The sequence below is a fragment of the Ictalurus furcatus genome, chromosome 5, assembly GCF_023375685.1.
Source record: "Ictalurus furcatus strain D&B chromosome 5, Billie_1.0, whole genome shotgun sequence".
NCBI lineage: Eukaryota > Metazoa > Chordata > Actinopteri > Siluriformes > Ictaluridae > Ictalurus > Ictalurus furcatus.
This window is the reverse complement of record NC_071259.1, coordinates 20912194-20931647: the sequence shown is the minus strand read 5'-3', so window position 1 is coordinate 20931647 and position 19454 is coordinate 20912194. Positions and strand designations below refer to the sequence as shown.

The 19454-nt window shown below is 37.8% G+C and overlaps 1 protein-coding gene across 2 annotated transcripts; it reads left to right on the top strand.

Moving 5' to 3' along the window:
* Nucleotides 1-1601: 1601 nt before the first annotated feature.
* adora1b (adenosine A1 receptor b) lies at nt 1602-12389 on the top strand. 2 transcript variants are annotated; one of them, XM_053625146.1, is made up of 2 exons: nt 1602-2664; nt 11438-12389. In XM_053625146.1, exons 1-2 carry the CDS (start codon nt 2600-2602, stop codon nt 12120-12122), a joined length of 750 nt encoding a protein of 249 aa, XP_053481121.1. In that variant the 5' UTR covers nt 1602-2599; the 3' UTR covers nt 12123-12389. The 2 variants fall into 2 exon arrangements, with proteins under 2 accessions (XP_053481121.1, XP_053481120.1); XM_053625145.1 differs by having other exon boundaries at nt 2594-3402.
* Nucleotides 12390-19454: the final 7065 nt, after the last annotated feature.

Sequence of the window (19454 nt, the reverse complement as noted above, 5' to 3'; positions counted from 1 at the left end):
AAATTAAAGGTGTCATGTTCTAATTTGTTTACCAAATCTACATTATAAATATGAGGAAATGAAAGCTGATCTATCGTCTTATATTTTAATCTCAAACCCAAATGTCTTCAATGTATAGCGAAAACAATAGAATTGGTCATGCTGTTCCAATACTTTCCTTATGGATTTTATGGTACAAATATGGTTTTATGTTGAAGCTCAGTAAGGCAATCAGGCAAAAACCAAATAGTTCATCTCCCATTAGTATCATAATGACCATGCTCTTTTTTTCATTTCTGTGAGCAAGTTTGCCAAATTCTGCATGTCTGTGTGTTGCAGATGTATACTGCAATTCAGAAAGGCACACCACTTTGTACCTTGCTTCCCCCAAAATGACGAAACCAAAATGCATCCACCTTTTCTTGTGAACATTTAGGGCTAGACTCAAGTCTTTTTGTGCATTTTTTTCAGTTGCTGTTGGGAATTTTGCTGACACCTTTCATATCTGTATTCATATTTGTTTAGGGTGCATTATCTGTTCGATCCGAATAATGTATTCATATTTGGTTACACCCCTTTAATAGGTTTTTCTTTGTTACATCATCCATCCATCTTCTATACCGTTTATCTTACAGGGTTGTGGGGAACCTGGAGCCTATCACACAGAGCACAGGGGTACACCCTGGGCACACCAGGAGTACACCCTGGACAGGGTGCCAATCCATTGCAGGGCACAATCACACACTTTCAGACACCCATTCATACACTATGGACACTTTGGCTATACCATGCAGGTCTGGGGGAGGAAACCGGAGTAACCAGAGGAAACCCCTGCAGCACAGGGAGAACATGCAAACTCCGCACAAACAAGGCAGCGGCAGGAATAGAATCCCCAACCCTGGAGGTGTGAGGCAAACGTGCTAACCACTAAGCCACTGTGTGCCCTCATTTTAAAATTCATTATTATTTGAATGAGCTGTTACAACTGAAACAATAATGTTTTAGAACACGCACATCAATATAAATCTAAGTCTTCTCTTGCAGCCATCATTATTGTCAGAGCCATGGTCTTGTAGAAATTTAATTAAGAACTTGTGACCTTTTTATCTGATATGAGCATGAAACAGCATTCTTGTGTTAGAAGGAATTAACCCACTTTTCAAGTCTGTCTAGAGTAGAATAGATTAGTGAGCAGTACCAAAGGCAGCAGAAAGATCTGACAGTACAGATACAGATGAGCATTTAGTCTGAGGACATTGACTAACCTCAGCAGCACTGTGTGCCACTTAGTAATGTAGATAGACCCATTAAAAAAAAAAAAAAAAACAAAAACAAAAAACAGAAATATGCATTCTCATGTCAGTTTCACTGCTGTGCTGAGAATGGAACATAAATAATATCACTTAATGGCACCTAAATAATATCTGTTCTGGTGTCCGCTGAGTGATGGGGTAGAGAGTTGGTTATAAATTGTTGATAGCAATAGATAGGCTACATCTTAATAAATATATATATATATATATAAGTGCAAGTTCATTGTGGGTGTCCCTAATGAATTGTCAACATGGTGTGTAGTGTATAACTCACTCTGCAGAATTTAGTAATAGTCTAGAAATGCCATTTAGCATTCCAGATAATAAAACAGTAGGCTTATAAAACAGCCTAACAATATGGTACTAAATTAGGGAATGTCCTATGCTAGAATTGATGACTTTCCCACAAAGATTATCCCTTGATGACTTTCCATCAATGTCACTCCCTGCACACTTTTCCCTTTGAGAAGTGCCCCTTGATGACTTTGCTCAGCTGGATCCCCACCACCACTTAAAGGCTGTTCCTTTCCTTTATGAGCTCAAGTGAGGTTTGTGAGCGATAAACGTTAGATGAGGGGTCTGTTTGTCAGTTCTGCTATCCATCCATCCATGCATCTATGACTGTTTCCCTGTCTGTCCATCCATCCACCCATCCACCTCTCACTATTTCATTCATTTGTCAGCTTTCAGGAGCATATCTTTACCCAGAAGGCATTGTAGTCGGATGTGTTTTTCAATATTAAACAGCGCTCATACTGTTACAGTTTCACAAATGTACTAAATGCTCTACTGAATGAATTCATTAGCCCCACGCTACTCCTCCTTCTATGCTAATGTATTACAGCAATATCAGAAGCATAGGAAGCGCACACCCTGGAGAAGGCTGGACCGGAAACGCTCTGTTAAACACGCTGTGAAGGAAACATGCAATATTTGCTGGAAACTGAATTTAAAAGAGTGCTGACAGTAAGCTAGGGCTCTCAGCTGGGACGGCCCTGATTTTTCCCCCTTGTTCTTCTTCTTCTTCTTCTTCTTCTTCTTTTTCTTCTTCTTTTTTTATATAATTATTCTCCTGCCCCAGCTCAGCACACGCCTCTCTGCAGGCTTCGGCTCGAGACCGTTTGGGACTTTGCTCAGCATGAAAGGGGCGTCGGGTGCGTTCATGTATTTTAATTCTAAGAAATAACGCCAATAAACGAACACAAAGAAAGGACAGACTGATCTGGGACACTGTATACGCGGTGGCTTCTGAGGACCCAGAGTAGCTCCAGGATTACAGTGGACGGATTGCGTTTTCCAGAGCAGGAATGAAGCGCTCTCTCATCCCAGTTTTGAGGTCTTGGATGGTGGGACGACTGTATGACGAATGCAGGTGACAAATGAAAGCGCAACCTAACTGTTTTCCACGGACAAAGACATGCAAACAGCAGGACATGTGCAGAAAGCGCAGGTGGATCTGATGAAGAGACGCGTTTGGGTTATGCGAATATGGTTCCATGATCGGACATTTTTATTTTACGAAAACGAATAAAAGCACACATTCTGTGATGCCTTTCATTAGATATTATTCATGCATGTATTGCTCTCTTTATACAAAGCATGCTTGGTGTGCCAGAATAGCCCCAAGTACTCCAAGCATTTTGATAGGAGGAATTTTATGGAGTGCAGCCAAGCATTTAAACGTTCCTTCTTTCTGAAACCCAACATCCATTCCAAACTTTTATTTATTAAATAAGCATTTTATTTATTGCACCCTATAGCCTACGACCATGCCAAACGACTACGACGCAGCTCAAGCCCTCTACATGGGCATGGAGGTGGTGATCGCTGTGTCCTCGGTGATCGGAAACGTGATGGTGATTTGGGCGGTTAAAATAAACAGGTCACTGAGAGACACAACTTTCTGGTTCATTGTGTCTCTGGCTGTGGCCGACATCGCGGTGGGAGCTCTGGTCATCCCGCTCGCCATGACCATCAGTATCGGACTCCAGACTCATTTCTACAGCTGTTTGCTGGTGGCGTGCACAGTGCTGGTGCTCACTCAGAGCTCCATCCTCGCCCTGCTCGCCATCGCCATTGACCGATACCTCAGAGTAAAGATCCCGACCAGGTAACACACATCCTACTCATTCTATTGTAGTGCAAAGTTAAAGTCGAAAGAAATTCAGTTTTCTAACGTGCACCGCTTAAGTGGTGCTCTCAGTTAACTCCCAGATGGCTTTTTGGGTTTAGATGTTGAGTAGGACTGTGGAAAACCAATTTTTTTTTAATCAGATTTTACTAAGTGACCTCTTTTCAAATTTCCTACTGTTTATAAAGGCATCCAGTTTAAACGTGAGCCTAAGATAGAAGTGAACTATAACGAGTGTCACATTGCTTAACTTCTTAAAATATTACACAATATGTATGTGGTAGAAGATAAGTCTCAATATGAAACCATGCACTTAAATGAAAAAAGAAAAAAAAGGAAAGAACCTTGTTTCAGTCTATAAGCGTATTGTGGCTTAGGGCCCTGGGTCATCAGGGGGACAAGTAAGAATACAGCATTTAACACATCAATCTATACAGTATATCTCTCTCACTATCTCTCTCACTATCTCTCATTCTGGCTCTCTCTCTCTCTCTCTCTCTCTCTCTCTCTCACACACACACACACACACACACACACACACACACACACACACACACACACACACACACACACGCATGCACAGAGGGGCTAGCACTTTAAAACCCCAAAAGTAGAAAAACAGCCCTGAATGAAATTTAAACTGTATTATTAGAATAAACAACATATGAATATTGTGTTGATTTGGTTCAGTGCTTAACACAGCTTTATTCCCACTAGTTCTAAAGGTACATTAGTCTTTCAGCAAATCAATTAGTCCACCAACATTTACTGTATGTTGGTAACAAGTAAAGTAAAGACCTGGGGGGAAATCCCATAAATTTCTTTACCATATAAACACATTGGCAGTAGATATTCACCTGTGGAAAAACTCTTTTCTTGTTTGCAAATTTGTTTGCACACATTGCCTCTTGCCTACCACACCATTTGTTTACACACATTTCTTTTTACTGCTGCCAAAATACCACTAAACTTTTCTTGGTAAACTTTTTGATATGAGGCGCCGATTAGGGTTTAAGTCAAACTTTACTTACGCATACATATATGAAACACTTTCATATACATATATCAATTACTCACACGTACATATGTACTATGGAATCCTCAGACAAATACATATGAGATACCCATAAATACACACAAACTCCATACATGCATATACACTTATAAAACACTCACGCCTACATATAAACTCCATACATGAATATACACTTATAAAACACCCACACCTACATATAAACTCCATAAACCCAGCAGACTTCCTTTACCACAGTAAAGATTTATATTGGCTTTATGTTGGACATTCACTGTACATTCAAACTTCTCTCTTCTATTTCTCAAGAAATAAACACACAAAAAGGACAAAATGTCTTGCTACGGAATGGGCAGAGAATCAAGTACAACAGAACATATTTAAACATTTTCTCGCGTTAAAGCCAGCTGAAGCTAACCTTTCACAAACGCAGGTCATCAGCATTTTATAGTAATGGAGTCAGTAAGAGACCGTATGTATCAACAGACTGTATCATATTGCAATTGGTTTTACATGTGTAACTTGTATAGTCAAAAAGTTGTTGAATTTTTATTTTTTTCTCTATAAAAATTAAAAATATTAAAAACAGAGTTTTAAACCATGCATTTGGTTTCACACTCCTTAAGATTTTCACATTAATAAAGATTTCTAACCTAACCTAAGCAGTATCATAGTACATTTGCTTTTAAATATGTAACTTCTACAAGCAATAAGTTAATGAATTTTGATTATTTTTTAAACCCCTTGATTATTTTCAAAATAGAGTTTTTTTTTATTAGAAAAATGGAGTATAATATAGTGTGAATCATAAAATTGAAGTTTAATTTCTAATTGTTTACAGAGACATTTTTAGCAATGAAAACAGTGTTTTGCTGTAACCCTGGGTTTTATATGGCACAATAAGTTTATATGTGTAATAAAAATGTACATTAATAATCATTAATAAAATATATGCTATAAAAATAAACAAATACTGTATCTATACTGTACTGTATACTAACACTGCAATACATTAGATATACTGTGAAGTAGACGATTATAATCTTGGTAGAATCTTATACAGTTGCCCAGATCATGCACTTTTTTAGACGGTCCCTTACTGACTCCATTACTATAAAGCACTGATGACCTGTGTTTCTCAAAGATTAGCTTCAGCTGGCTTTAATGTGAGAAATTTTTAAAATATGTTAAATTATACTTGGTTCTCTGCCCAGTCAGAAAATAGACATTTTGTCCTTTTTCTGTGTTTATTACTTGAGAAATAGAAGAGAGAAGCTCGAACGTGCAGCGAATGTCCAATACAAAACCAACTTTACCACGGTACTTCCTTTTACACTGACGCGACTTCCTTTTACACTGAACCAACCTCCGATTACTGTGAGCATTTCTAGCACATTCACGTATAAAACCATTTGCATATATACACAGACTTTAGAGTCTGTTATGTATGCGTGAGTGTTTTATAAGTGTATATGCATCTATGGAATTTATATGTATGCGTGAGTTTTTATAAGTATATATGCATGTATGGAGTTTATATGTATGCGTGAGTTTTTATAAGTATATATGCACGTATGGAGATTATATGTATGCGTGAGTGTTTTAAGTGTATATGCACGTATGACGTTTATATGTAGGCGTGAGTGTTTTTTAATAGTTGTTATTCTTATTAACTTTTATAATGTTTTATTTTTTTCCGTGTACTGCTTATTTTGTATACAGCACATTGAAAAGCTGCTTTTAAAGGTGCTTTATATAATAAAGTTTATTATTATTATTATTATATTATTATTATTATTATTATTATTATTATTATTATTATTATTATTATAAGGGTATATGCACATATGGAGTTTATATGTACATGTGAGTGTTTTATAAGTGTGTATTCACTTATGGAGTTTGTGTGCATGTATCGGTGTTTCATATGTATTTGTTTGAGGATTCCATAGTACGCATGTAGGCTACGTGTGAGTAATATACATATGTGTATGCAAGTGTTTCATACAGTATATGTATGCGTAAGTAAAGTTTGATTTAAACCCTAATCGGCGCCTCATATTTTGATACAAAACATGCTGACTGCTGTGATTTCTTTAGCAGCCATTGATATAAACTGAGTCTTATCTGCTCCAAATATTCTGTAATTATCTGGGATATTCCAGTCTCATTTAGTCAATCAGTTACCACATGCTACTCTCTTCCAAAAACAAACTCAAGCATCTTCAGTTCGCCAGACACTACTGGAACGTCAAATGGGATCGGGTTATATGGTCAGATGAAACCAAAATAGAGCTTTTTGTCAATAAACACCAGAGGTGGTTACACAGAGAGGTAGCCATATGGAAAAGTAACTCATGCCCATGGTTAAATATGGTGGTGGCTATTTAATGTTTTGGGGCTGTTTGTTAGGATACATGGCATCAGTGACTACGTTTACATGGACAGCAGTAATCTAATTATTGACCTTATTCTGAGTAAGGCAATATTGTGATTAAGGTGTTTACATGAGTCGCTTTTAGAATACTCCTTTCATGTTCCCGTTTTACATGTTATAGAACATAGAGCGATTATTGGCACATGTCATTACGTCACCACGCCACGCCGTCCGACGTTCCCTCCAGAATTTCACGTATCAACATACAGTTGGTCTTCGTTATGGTACCGTATACAGTTTTGGGTGTTTTTATTTTTAATTTTTACGAACGCTTGAAGTGCGGTTAATTATTTGTCATGCTGTAGGTGCAAATAGACAACTGCTTGAAACCGTGGGCTGCGTCCCAAAGCACGTACTTACCTACTATATAGTAGCTGAGATACATGTATTTCACCTACTATATATTAGGTAAGTACGCGGTTTTGGATGCAGTCATGCTCTCGTGTTTGCTGTCAAACGGTTGAGCACTGCCGTGTGTGATCGTGTCCTGTCGCAATATGCGGTGAAAAGTCCCACACGACGTTAATGGTGTGATTAAGGTGTGTACATGTCTGTAATACACGTCGATAATGCGACTAAAACAGGAGTACTCCACATGTCTTAAATCGATTTGTGTTTACTTCGAGTATGACTTTAATTGGATTAAGGTAATGAAAAATTGCTGTTTACATGGTAGTTTCGTAACCAGAGTATTGTCGTAATCGGGTTAATATCAGATTATTGTTATCCATGTAAACATACTGACTGACTCTATCAAATATCAAGATATTAAATGAAAACCTGACTTCCTCTGCCAGAAAGCTTAAAATGGGCCATGGTTGGATCTTCCAGCTGGACAATGATCCAAAACATACAGTATCTCACAAAAGTGAGTTCACCCCTCACATTTTTGTAAATATTTGATTATATCTTTTCATGTGACAACACTGAAGAAATGACACTTTGCTACAATGTAAAGTAGTGAGTGTACAGCTTGTGTAACAGTGTAAATTTGCTGTCCCTTCAAAATAACTGAACACACAGCCATTAATGTCTAAACCTCTGGCAACAAAAGTGAGTAGACCCCTAAGTGAAAATGTCCAAATTGGGCCCAAAGTGTCAATATTTTGTGTGGCCACCATTATTTTCTTGCACTGCCTTAACCCTCTTGGGCATGGAGTTCACCAGAGCTTCACTGGTTGCCACTGGAGTCCTTTTCCACTCCTCCATGACGACATCACGGAGCTGGTGGATGTTAGAGACCTTGTGCTCCTCCGCCTTCCGTTTGCGGATGCCCCACAGATGCTCAATAGCGTTTAGGTCTGGAGACATGCTTGGCCAGTCCATCACCTTCACCCTCAGCTTCAGGTGTGGTTGGGGTCGTTATCATGCTTTAATACTTCCCTGCGGCCCAGTCTCCAAAGGGAGGGGATCATGCTCTGCTTCAGTATGTTCACAGTACATGTTGGCATTCATGGTTCCCTCAATGAACTGTAGCTCCCCAGTGCCGGCAGCATTCATGCAGCAGCAGACCATGAAACTCCCACCACCATGCTTGACTGTAGGCAAGACACACTTGTCTTTGTACTCCTCACCTGGTTGCCGCCACACACGCTTGACACCATCTGAACCAAATAAGTTTATCTTGGTCTCATCAGACCACAGGACATGGTTCCAGTAATCCATGTCCGTAGTCTGCTTGTCTTCAGCAAACTGTTTGCGGGCTTTCTTGTGCATCATCTTTAGAAGAGGCTTCCTTCTGGGACGACAGCCATGCAGACCAATCTGATGCAGTGTGCGGCGTATGGTCTGAGTATTGACAGGCTGACCCCTCACCCCTTCAACCTCTACAGCAGTGCTGGCAGCACTCAAACGTCTATTTCCCAAAGACAACCTCTGGATATGACGCTGAGCACGTGCACTCAACTTCTTTGGTCGACCATGGCGTGGCCTGTTCTGATTAGAACCTGTCCTGTTAAACCGCTGTATGGTCTTGGCCACTGTGCTGCAGCTCAGTGTCAAGGACTTGGCAATCTTCTTATAGCCTAGGCCATCTTTATGTAGAGCAACAATTCTTTTTTTCGGATCCTCAGAGAGTCCTTTGCCATGAGGTGCCATGTTGAACTTCCAGTGACCAGTATGAGGGAGTGTGAGAGCGATGACACCAAATTTAACACACCTGCTCCCCATTCACACCTGAGACACTAACAAGTCACATGACACTGGGGAGGGAAAATGGCTAATTGGGCCCAATTTGGACATTTTCACTTTGGGGTGTACTCACTTTTGTTGCCAGCGGTTTAGACATTAATGGCTGTGTGTTGAGTTATTTTGAGGGGACAGCAAATTTACACTGTTATACAAGCTGTACACTCACTACTTTACATTGTAGAAAAGTGCCATTGCTTCAGTGTTGTCACATGAAAATCAAATATTTACAAAAATGTGAGGGGTGTGCTCACTTTTGTGAGATACTGTGTGTGTGTGTGTATATATATATATATATCCACCCATCGATCAATCCGTTTTCTATACAGCTTATCCTCTTCAGGGTCACAGGGAAACCTGGAGCCTATCCCAGGAAGCATCGGGCACAAGGGGGTGGACAGGGTGCCAATCCATCGCAGGGCACAATCACATACACATTCACACACTTTGCACATGCCAATCAGCCTACCATGCATGTCTTTGGACTGGGGGAGGAAACCGGAGTACTCGGAGGAAACCCCCGCAGCACGGGTAGAACATGCAAACTCCGCACACACAGGGCCACAGTGGGAATCGAACTTACGACCCTGGAGGTGTCAGGTGAACGTGCTAACCACTAAGCCACCCATATATATATAGGCTTAGGCTTATCTTATGTTATCTTATGAGACTGGTGTACTATTTAATTACTCTATGTTGTAGTAGTGTGCCCTGCGATGGATTGGCACCCTGTCCAGGGTGTACCCAGCCTTGTGCCCGATACTTCCTGGGATAGGCTCCAGGTTCCCCGTGACCCTGAAAATGAGTAAGCGGTAGAAGATGGATGGATGTTGTAGTCGTTACAGTGCACTCCACTAAAATATATATATATATATATATATATATATATATATATATATATATATATATATATTTTAGTGGAGTGCACTGTAACGACTACAACATAGAGTAATTAAATAGTACACCAGTCTCATAAGATAATATGACCATATTACCTCAAAATATTACCTCTTACACTGAATACATGTTGGTCATCATATCTGCTTTTAAAGAAAGTTCACAGATCTTGTTGTAGCATGCAGTTTCTGAATTAGGTTTTACTTCATTATTAAACACTTCACTGTGTGTTGATGAAAAGTGTACATTTTGTAATTTACATTTTGGCTTGACATGAACTACATTTCAGATGTAGATGGAATTAAAATCTGAATAATTAAAATTCAAATAGGGCAGCACAGTGGGGAAGTGGGTCACAACTCCAGTAACCCCCATTTGATCCTGCTCTGAGATTATTGCCTCATGTGGGTTTCCTCTGGGTTCTCCGGTTTGCTCGCGCCTCCCAAAAAACATGCCAGGTGGTAGATTGGTGACTCTAAATTGCCCCTAAGCTGAATGAGTATGTGGATGTGTGTGTGCATAGTGCCCTGTGATGGACTAGTGTACCATTCTGGGTGTATTCCTGCTTCATTCCCAGCCAGCCTGACCAAGATAATACAAGTATTGAAGATGAATGAATGAGTAAAATCCATCCATCCATCCATCCTTCCATCCATCTATTTTCTGTACCACTTATCCTACACAGGGTCGCGGATTTACGGATGAGTAAAATTGTAACATAATATTTCATACCGTGAATCCAAACAGGATTAAAAATGGGGTTTTTACAAATGGGGAATTTTTTGTTATTCGTTAAAATGAGGAATTGTCCTGATAATATAGTAAGAAGAAGTAATGGCTTTTTGTATTCAGCTCATATGATTATAAGCTCAAAGTAATTTATTTATTTATTAATTGATTGAGGCTAGTAGCTCAAGTGGAACATGTTAGAGTTAATAACGCACAGGTGCTTTTGCAGACATAATTGCACAAACCACTGGTAGTGGAAAAAGTACATAATCTAGAAATAACCCCAGGACCAGTGATCTCATCTCCACCCGGATACAGCTCGATTTAGTGAAGTACATGTGTGATTAAATTTCCTGTGTGATGGTGCTCTGTGTTTTTTTCTGTAGAATTGGAGAACTGATTAGAGGAAGATACCTAGTGGCTGAGAAAGAAGCTGTTTAGCCCCTATTCTGCAGACTCAAATTATATTTCCAGCTGTGATTCTGTCAACTATGCTTGCAGCTGACCCTTAAAAGGGCAGTGGAGTTATTCAACAAAATGTTTCATTGTTTATCGGGCATTAAACTCAGACAGCCACACCATATTTCATATTTTAGAGACTAAAATATAAACAGTTGTGCTGATCCAAAAATGGACAGCCACTGTATCATGCAGATGGTTTGATTTCTTGTAAATAACTGATCATACTGATTGATGGTAACAAAACTAAATAATGTCATTGAATATTGTTGCAGTTACAAACGGGTGGTCACTCCAAGACGAGTGCGATTAGCAGTGGTCGCATGCTGGGCAATCGCCTTCATAGTTGGCATGACTCCTATGCTCGGCTGGAACAAGTTACACAACCTCCAGCAACAAAATGGCTCTCTCAGCAGTGACTTCATCATCACCTGCCAGTTTGAGAACGTCATCAGTATGGAATACATGGTTTACTTCAATTTTTTCGGCTGGGTGCTTCCACCACTACTCCTTATGCTTGGCATCTACACAGAGATCTTCTACATGATTCACAAACAGTTGAACAAGAGAGTGAGCACGAGCCACAATGACCCAAACAAGTACTACGACAAAGAATTGAAGCTGGCAAAGTCACTCGCTCTCGTCCTCTTCCTGTTTGCTGTCAGTTGGCTCCCGCTTCATATCCTGAACTGCATAACACTCTTCTGCCCCAAGTATGAGAATCCTATATTGCTCCTCTACATCGCCATCTTACTCACTCATGGCAACTCAGCAGTGAACCCTATCATCTATGCTTTCCGCATTAAAAAGTTTCGCATTGCATTCCAAAGGATCTGGAAGCAGTATTTTTGCTGTAAGGAGGCACCTCCCATCGAAATGCAAATGAGTGAACGAGTGGATAAAAATGATTACAGCCATGCTCCTCCACCTGCATTGCCAATGGAACACAATAACATTTAACTGGAAGACCAGGGACTTACTGAGCAGGCTGGCATTCTGTCACATATGAATGTAATATGAATGTAAATCATATGCTGACTGCAGTTGTCAGGGTGTGCCCCCATTCTGCAAATCAATATTAAACATTATTGTCACACTGGAATGGAAACAAGGGAGGGAAATTTGGATCATAAAGAAGGGAAGTATGATGTGTTGTACAGGAAATAAAAAATGTTTTATACTTGTAAAGATGTTTACTGGGTGATCAAAGGCCAGTGAAACCACAGGGAAAGTACCACACAAGTTTAAAAAAATAATAAATAATTATATATACATACATACACACACACACATTCATATATATATATTCATATATATATTCATATATATATTCATATATATATTCATATATATATTCATATATATATATATATATATATATATATCCACACTGGATCATTTGCATCATTGTGCTATACAAAATGTGCAATACACTCTGAAATGGTGCACCATCTCTTACACAGATGATATACAATTATATGAATGAACGTGAATGTTTACAGGAAAATGTAATTTGATATACTGAACACTGAAGCACAGATATCGTAAGAGAATGTTAGGAATGATAAAGAAAAGGAATTGTATATATTTCAATTTATTTATATTACCATTTAAGTAATAGTCACAAAGCAGCTTTACAGAAATCCTGATCTAGGCTGAAGCAAAAATGGTACTCATGAAGAAAACCCCCCAAATAAGGTTAAGCCCATTTCACACCAGACGACATGGCATGTGCAGCAAGCCACGATGCTTTTTAATTCACACTGGGCACAATTTGAGCAGCTGACCAGAAGTGAAATTTGAAATGTTTGTTTCTGTACTTTCTCTCCATTGATAATTAAATATATCATGTAACTGTCTGTACTGATCATCAGAGTATTATGAGCATGCATTACCACTGTATAATTTATTAACCCAATGAGAGTTTCACTCCTATTTAGAACTGTACAACAGGTTTCACAAGGCAAACGTAACATAGACTGAGGCAGACATCAATCTGCCAACCGGACATTGAACAAGTTTAGTAACATTTAGTGATGGTGATGTACCAATAAATGACCAGATAATAGATAATACCAATACCCAATAATGAAAATAAAAACAGTACTGGTAACTTGCTGGTCCTGATTCTAGATTCACACACATTTATTTATTTAAATAACATTTCCTCACTTTCTACTGAATAATATCGTGGAGAAATAATTTAATAAAAAAAGTGGAACTTTCATATATTCTAGATTCATTAAACATAAGGTGAAATATTTCAAGCCTTTTTTTGTTTTAATCTTGATTACAGCTTACAGAAGTGTCGCCGTGTTGCATTTGTAGTGTCAAGCCACTCCTGAACCAGAGACAACGTCAGAAGCGTCTTACCTGGGTTAAGGAGAAAAGGAACTGGACCATTGCTCAGTAGTCCAAAGTCCTCTTTTCAGAGTTTGCATTTAATTTGGAAATCAAGGTCCCAGAGTCTGGAGGAAGAGTGGAGAGGCACAGAATTCAATTTGCTTGAAGTCCAGTGTGAAGTTTCCACAGTCAGTGATGATTTGGGGTGTCATGTCATCTTCTGGTGTTGGTCCACTGTGTTTTCTCAAGTCGAGAGTCAATGCAGCATCTACCAGGAGATTTTAGAGCACTTCATACTTCCATCTGCTGACAAGCTTTATGGAGATGCTGATTACCTTTTCCAGCAGGACTTGGTATCTGCCCACAGTGCCAAAACTACTAGTAACTGGTTTGCTGACCATGGTATTGTGCTTGATTGGACAACAAACTCGCCTGACCTGAACCCCATAGAGATTCTATGGGAGACACCAGACCCAACAATACAGATGAGCTGAAGACCGCTATCAAAGCAACATGGGTTTCCATAACACCTCAGCAGTGCTACATGCTGATTGCCACCATGCCACGCCACATTGATGCAATAATTCCTGCAAAAGGAGCCCCGAACAAGTATTGAGTGCATAAATTAACATACTTTTCAGAAGGTTGACATTTCTATATTATAAATTCTTTATTCTAATATTTTGGGATACTGTATTTTTGATTTCCATGAGCTGTAAGCCGTAATCATCAAGATTAAAACAAAAAAAGGCTCGAAATATTTCACTTTATGTGTAATGAATCTAGAATATATAAAAGTTCCACTTTTTGAATTAAATTACGGAAATGTTTTCAAAAATTGAGATTCACCTTTATGAAGCATGAAAAAAAAATGCTTTCCTGGTGTATGCAGAGTGCAAATATTTTAACTGAAAGAAACTCTTGCATAATGACTTAAGTAGATTGATACAATAAAGAACCGTAAAGCTTAGCATTTTCACTTTAGCATGGAATTAAAATGAAAATTATATTATATGTATGCGAGAGCAAATCCCTTTACAGTGACAGTTTAATTTTAATTGCTTCAATATTTAGCATTGGAATGCCTTCAAATATTAATGTCTATTGAGCATACAAAATGTGTTTCTATAGCAAAAAAACACAGAAGATGAAAATTGCAATGCTTTCTTAAGTGAAGAAAATAACCAGAAAGCGATATAATGATTTTATCATCATTTTGACTGTTTAAGATTTGTTTTTATTTATTTTTCCCCACAGAGTTCATTCAAATCAAAAATGGCTTGCTATTCATTTTATATGTTCAATAAATAGATTGTGACATAATGGTATTGTCCATTCTAGTGCACTATATGTCTAATAGAAGGCCACATTATATGCATTTACTGAAAAATATTCAGCCATATTTAAGATTATCACTGATCAGCCAGCAGATTTCAACATTGAGGTATTATTCAGATGGTCAGATGATGAACTTCTTCTACACCTCAACTGCAAGGGTGTCTGCTGATGCAGCAGGACTATAAGTTGAAACGTGGCTTATATGCTGTTGTGATTATTGGTTGAAATACATACAATATACATGGCATGAATATTATATTTTGTAGTGTTAACAAGGTAGCTGGCTATGCTCCGTAGGACGTGAAACTTACATGTATAAAAACAGCAGCAAATCTGCCATGCACAGAAATATGTTTAGATCATGCACTCCAGCTCTATACTTTATTAATTTTATTTGAAATCGTGATCTGTACATTATAATTATGTGACCTGTGGTTGCAGAGCAAATTGAGCAGAAGTGTTAGTTCTGTGACTGTAAGTGTTTATTTCTTTGCAAAAAAAACAAAACAACAACAACAAAAAAACATATATATATAATAAATATAAAGGAACATTAATACAAAAAGGCAAAATTGCAACAATTTCTTGTACTTTCTAAAATAAAAAATAAAAAATATTGTTTCAGATGGCCCCCTTGGTATTTGTTCAAATCGAGCACCAGTACATCTTATTCACCGTAATAGAAACTGGGTATGTAAAAAACAGAAAATCCAGTGAAACAGCTAAAAAAAATATCTGATGAATGATAGCTGAAGGTAATTATGAAATCTAGTTAAATGCATTCTAAGCATCTGGCATCAAAGCTCATGCTTCAGCTGTGAGCAGACGTCTTAGAGAAATTATTTTGGAGGACAGTTTGAGCTAAATCTTTGGCAGAAAGGCATTGCAAAGTTTCATGCAGCAATTGTGATATTAGGCATTATTAGGCATGTTAGAAGGACGTGTAGGTGTTAGTGTAAGGCTGCATGTCTATAGGTTTGTATGAAACACATTGACAGCCCTGTCATGGTTTGGGGTATATTTTAGTTAATAATGTACAGGGCCTGGTTTAAAAAAAAAAGATGAATGTTCACAAAGGAAATACAATTTTGACTCGGTATAACGTACGTTTGGCAAAACAACAGAGTTGTAAAAGCTCTCACCATGATAATGACTCCACACCACAAACACAATTAGGACCTACTTACAGCAGTAAGTCAGATAAGACAATTAGAGCAAAAAAAAAAAAAGGTATAACAACCCCTTAAGGAGGCTTGGAAATACTTAGCACTGTGCTAACTACTGTGCATTAAATTATATCACATATATCATAATATAAAGGAGGAAAAAAACAATGTTACACTTTCTTTTTTCAGGTTGCAAGAATAGTATTGTATATTCTGGGTGGACATAGGATTTTAAAAAAATCTGGAACGTGATATTACAGTCAGTGCTGCGTGTTAGAGGGAGGGAGGGTGCATAGGGGTGAGAGAGAAAGAGAGAAATGGGAAAGGCACTTAACCACGTTTCTTTTTCAGTCTCTCTGTAGTTACTCAATATTTTATAGTTGTTGCTTAAAATATTTTAAAGAGGCAGGAATTAAAGGTTATATAAGGTCTATAAGACAGCAGGGTCATTGGTCATTTCTTTGCAAAATTTACACCCATTTAATTTAAGGTTCAAGGTTCCTCCAAACCAGTATTGTGTATATACACTGTATTATCCATTATTATAAAGGGAAACCTGGAGCCATGCATTCATCGGGTGATATTTTAAACCTTTTCTGTGTCATTTTTTGCATACATTGTACAAATCTCTTTTGTAAACATAAATTACAGTGTTTAATAGTGTTACTCACATGACTGTATGTGATGAGACATTTGCAAAAAAAAGTAATAAAAGAATCGCTTCTGTACAACTCGTATTTCAAATTAATCACATGTAGGATTGTAATTGTTTGAAAGCAATGGTCAAACTACCAATCATCTGTATATAATTTCTCTTGCTGCATAAATGGGAATTTTAATATTATTTATTATTTAAAATCTTTATTAATCTTTATATATATTTCTATATAACAAAAAGAAATGTTTTTTTTTTTTTATAAACATTGAAACAGACATTTCATCAAAATTGCTACATAATATCTTTTAATTAAAGTAGAGGTCCCATGATTAGTATGTTAGACTATAACAACATAAAGTTGAGGTAGCACACTTTGGGTCAGTGACAGTTCAATACAATATAAAAAATGACCCTTAAAGAACAGAAAAAAGTGCATGTTAACAACATAAATAATAATAATTAAAAAAAATAAATTAGTTGTATAAGTGATATTTAACTGCGATCTACATAAACGCTTGGATTTACTCTGAGCCGACATGCATGGATGAGTCTCTTTTTTTGTAGAGGGCTTTACGCTTGCAGTGTAATTTAAGCAAAATTATTCAATAGAAAACTCTTTTCTCCATCTGCTTTACTCTGTGTGAATGAGGCAGCAGGACAGGGAGCATATGCCTCTTCTAATATACTTGCCTACTGTATGTAGTGAACTGTAATAATGATGTATATCATAAAAGGAAATGAATTTTCTTAATGAAGCACAGACACCACAGGGCACAAAGACATGAATGCATGGATGCTAAAAAGGGATAGTTCACCCGAAAATGTAAATTCTGTCATCAGTTACTCACCTTCAGGTCATTCCAAACTCATAAGACTTCCGTTCATCTTTGGAACACAAATGAGGAGATTTTTAATGAAACCTGGAAGATTTCTGTTACAATCCAGTAACCAAAACATTCAAGCTCCAAAAAGTTAATAAATGCATCATAAAAGTAATCCATGTGACTCCAGTGGTTTAATCCTAATTTAATGAAGTGATAAAATTGCTTTGTGTGTGCAAAAAAATTTAAATGAAGTCTTTATTCACAAAATATCTTCCCTTCCGCAAAGATCTCCGCTCTCGTGTTACAACCAGACCCGGAAGTCATTGCACTGTTTACAGCAGAGGAAGAGGGACACTGTACACAAACTGAATCACATCTTTGTAACAACAATGTCTGCAGATTTACCAACCGAGCCTGTGTGAAAATGTATTTGCCCCGTAGTTACTAATTCCCCAGATCTATGAAACTGCATTCATAATTGGGTTCAGCTGGACTATACGCAACCAGGCCTGATTACTGCAAACCCTGTTCGAGAAATGATGAAGGAGAAGGTGATTCAAATACATCAGTCTGGGAAGGGTTACAAAGCTATTTCAAAGGCTCTGGGACTCCAAAGAACCACAGTGAGAGCCATTATCTCCAAATGGAAAAAAACAACCTCGGCATAGTAGTGAACCTTTCTAGAAGAGGCTGACCTTCCAAAATTCCTCCAAGAGCACAGCAACTACTCATCCAGGAAGTCACAAAAGAGCCAAGGGCAGCATCAAAGGACCTACAGGCCTCTCTTGCATCAATAAAGGTCATTGTTCATGACTCTGCTAAAAAAAAAACACTGGGCAAAGAATGGCATCCATGGAAAAGTGGTGAGGTGAAAACCACTGCTAACCCAGAAGAACATTAAGGCTCATCTGAATTTTGCCAAAACACACCTTGATGATCCTTGATCCTTTGATCCTTGATGATCAAACCTTTTGGGAGAATGTTCTGTGCATAGAGGAGTCAAAAGTGGAACTGTTTGAAAGACGGGTCCCATTACATCTGGCGTAAAATAAACACAGAATTCCACAAAAAAGAACATCAAACCTATGGTCAAGTATGGTGGTGGAAGTGTGATGGTGTGGGGATGCTTTGCTGCTTCAGGGTCTGGGCAACTTGTAATAATTGAGGCAAACATGAATTCTGCTCTCTACCAGAAAATCCTAAAATAGAATGTCTGGTCTTCAGTCCATAAATTGAAATTCAAGCGCAACTGGATTGTGCAGAAACACAATGATCCAAAGCATAAGAGTAAATCCTAATCCTAGACATAAGTGAAAGACTGATCTCCAGTTATCAAAAGCATTTGGTTGTAGTTATTGCTGCTAAAAGTGACACAACCAGATTTTAAGTTTAAGGGTGCAATAAGTTTTTCACAAGTGATAACTTACTTTGCTTCAATAATAAAAAAAAAAAACTGTATTGTGTGTTTATTCAGGTTGCCTTTGTTTTATGTTGTCTTTCATTTGAAGATCTAAAACTATTTAATATGAGATATACACAAAAACAGAAGAAACCAGTATGGGACAAATACTTTTTCACAGCACTGTATGTCGTATGTACAAAAACAAAACAAACAAAAAAAAAACTTGCTGTCTGGAGACTTACTGATATGCCTTCATTAGTACACAAACCTTAAAGCACAGTCTTCAAAAAATATTTTGGTGAGTTACTATCCTGACATCAGATATACTGTACATTGAAATGACACAACACTTAACTTCTGTCGCAACTTGCAGTTCTTATGGAAAGTTATGCAATCATATTCTCATTACCACACCATTTATATATTAATATGATTGGCGAGAAATTCAGCTGTGTTTGCTAGTCATGTGCCAGAAACGCCCAGGTCAAAGTCAACCAACTGACAGAAGGTGACCTTTTCCTAACCCCAGTTGCATTCAGTTAACAATATGTCCCTATTACA

What these genes read in the sequence shown, in the direction of transcription:
- adora1b (XM_053625145.1), top strand. Translation starts at nt 3,062, where the DNA reads ATGCCAAACGACTACGACGCAGCTCAAGCCCTCTACATGGGCATGGAG. An exon ending in AGAGTAAAGATCCCGACCAG is followed by an intron (nt 3,403 to 11,437) that starts GTAACACACATC and finishes ATATTGTTGCAG; the next exon opens with TTACAAACGGGTGGTCACTC.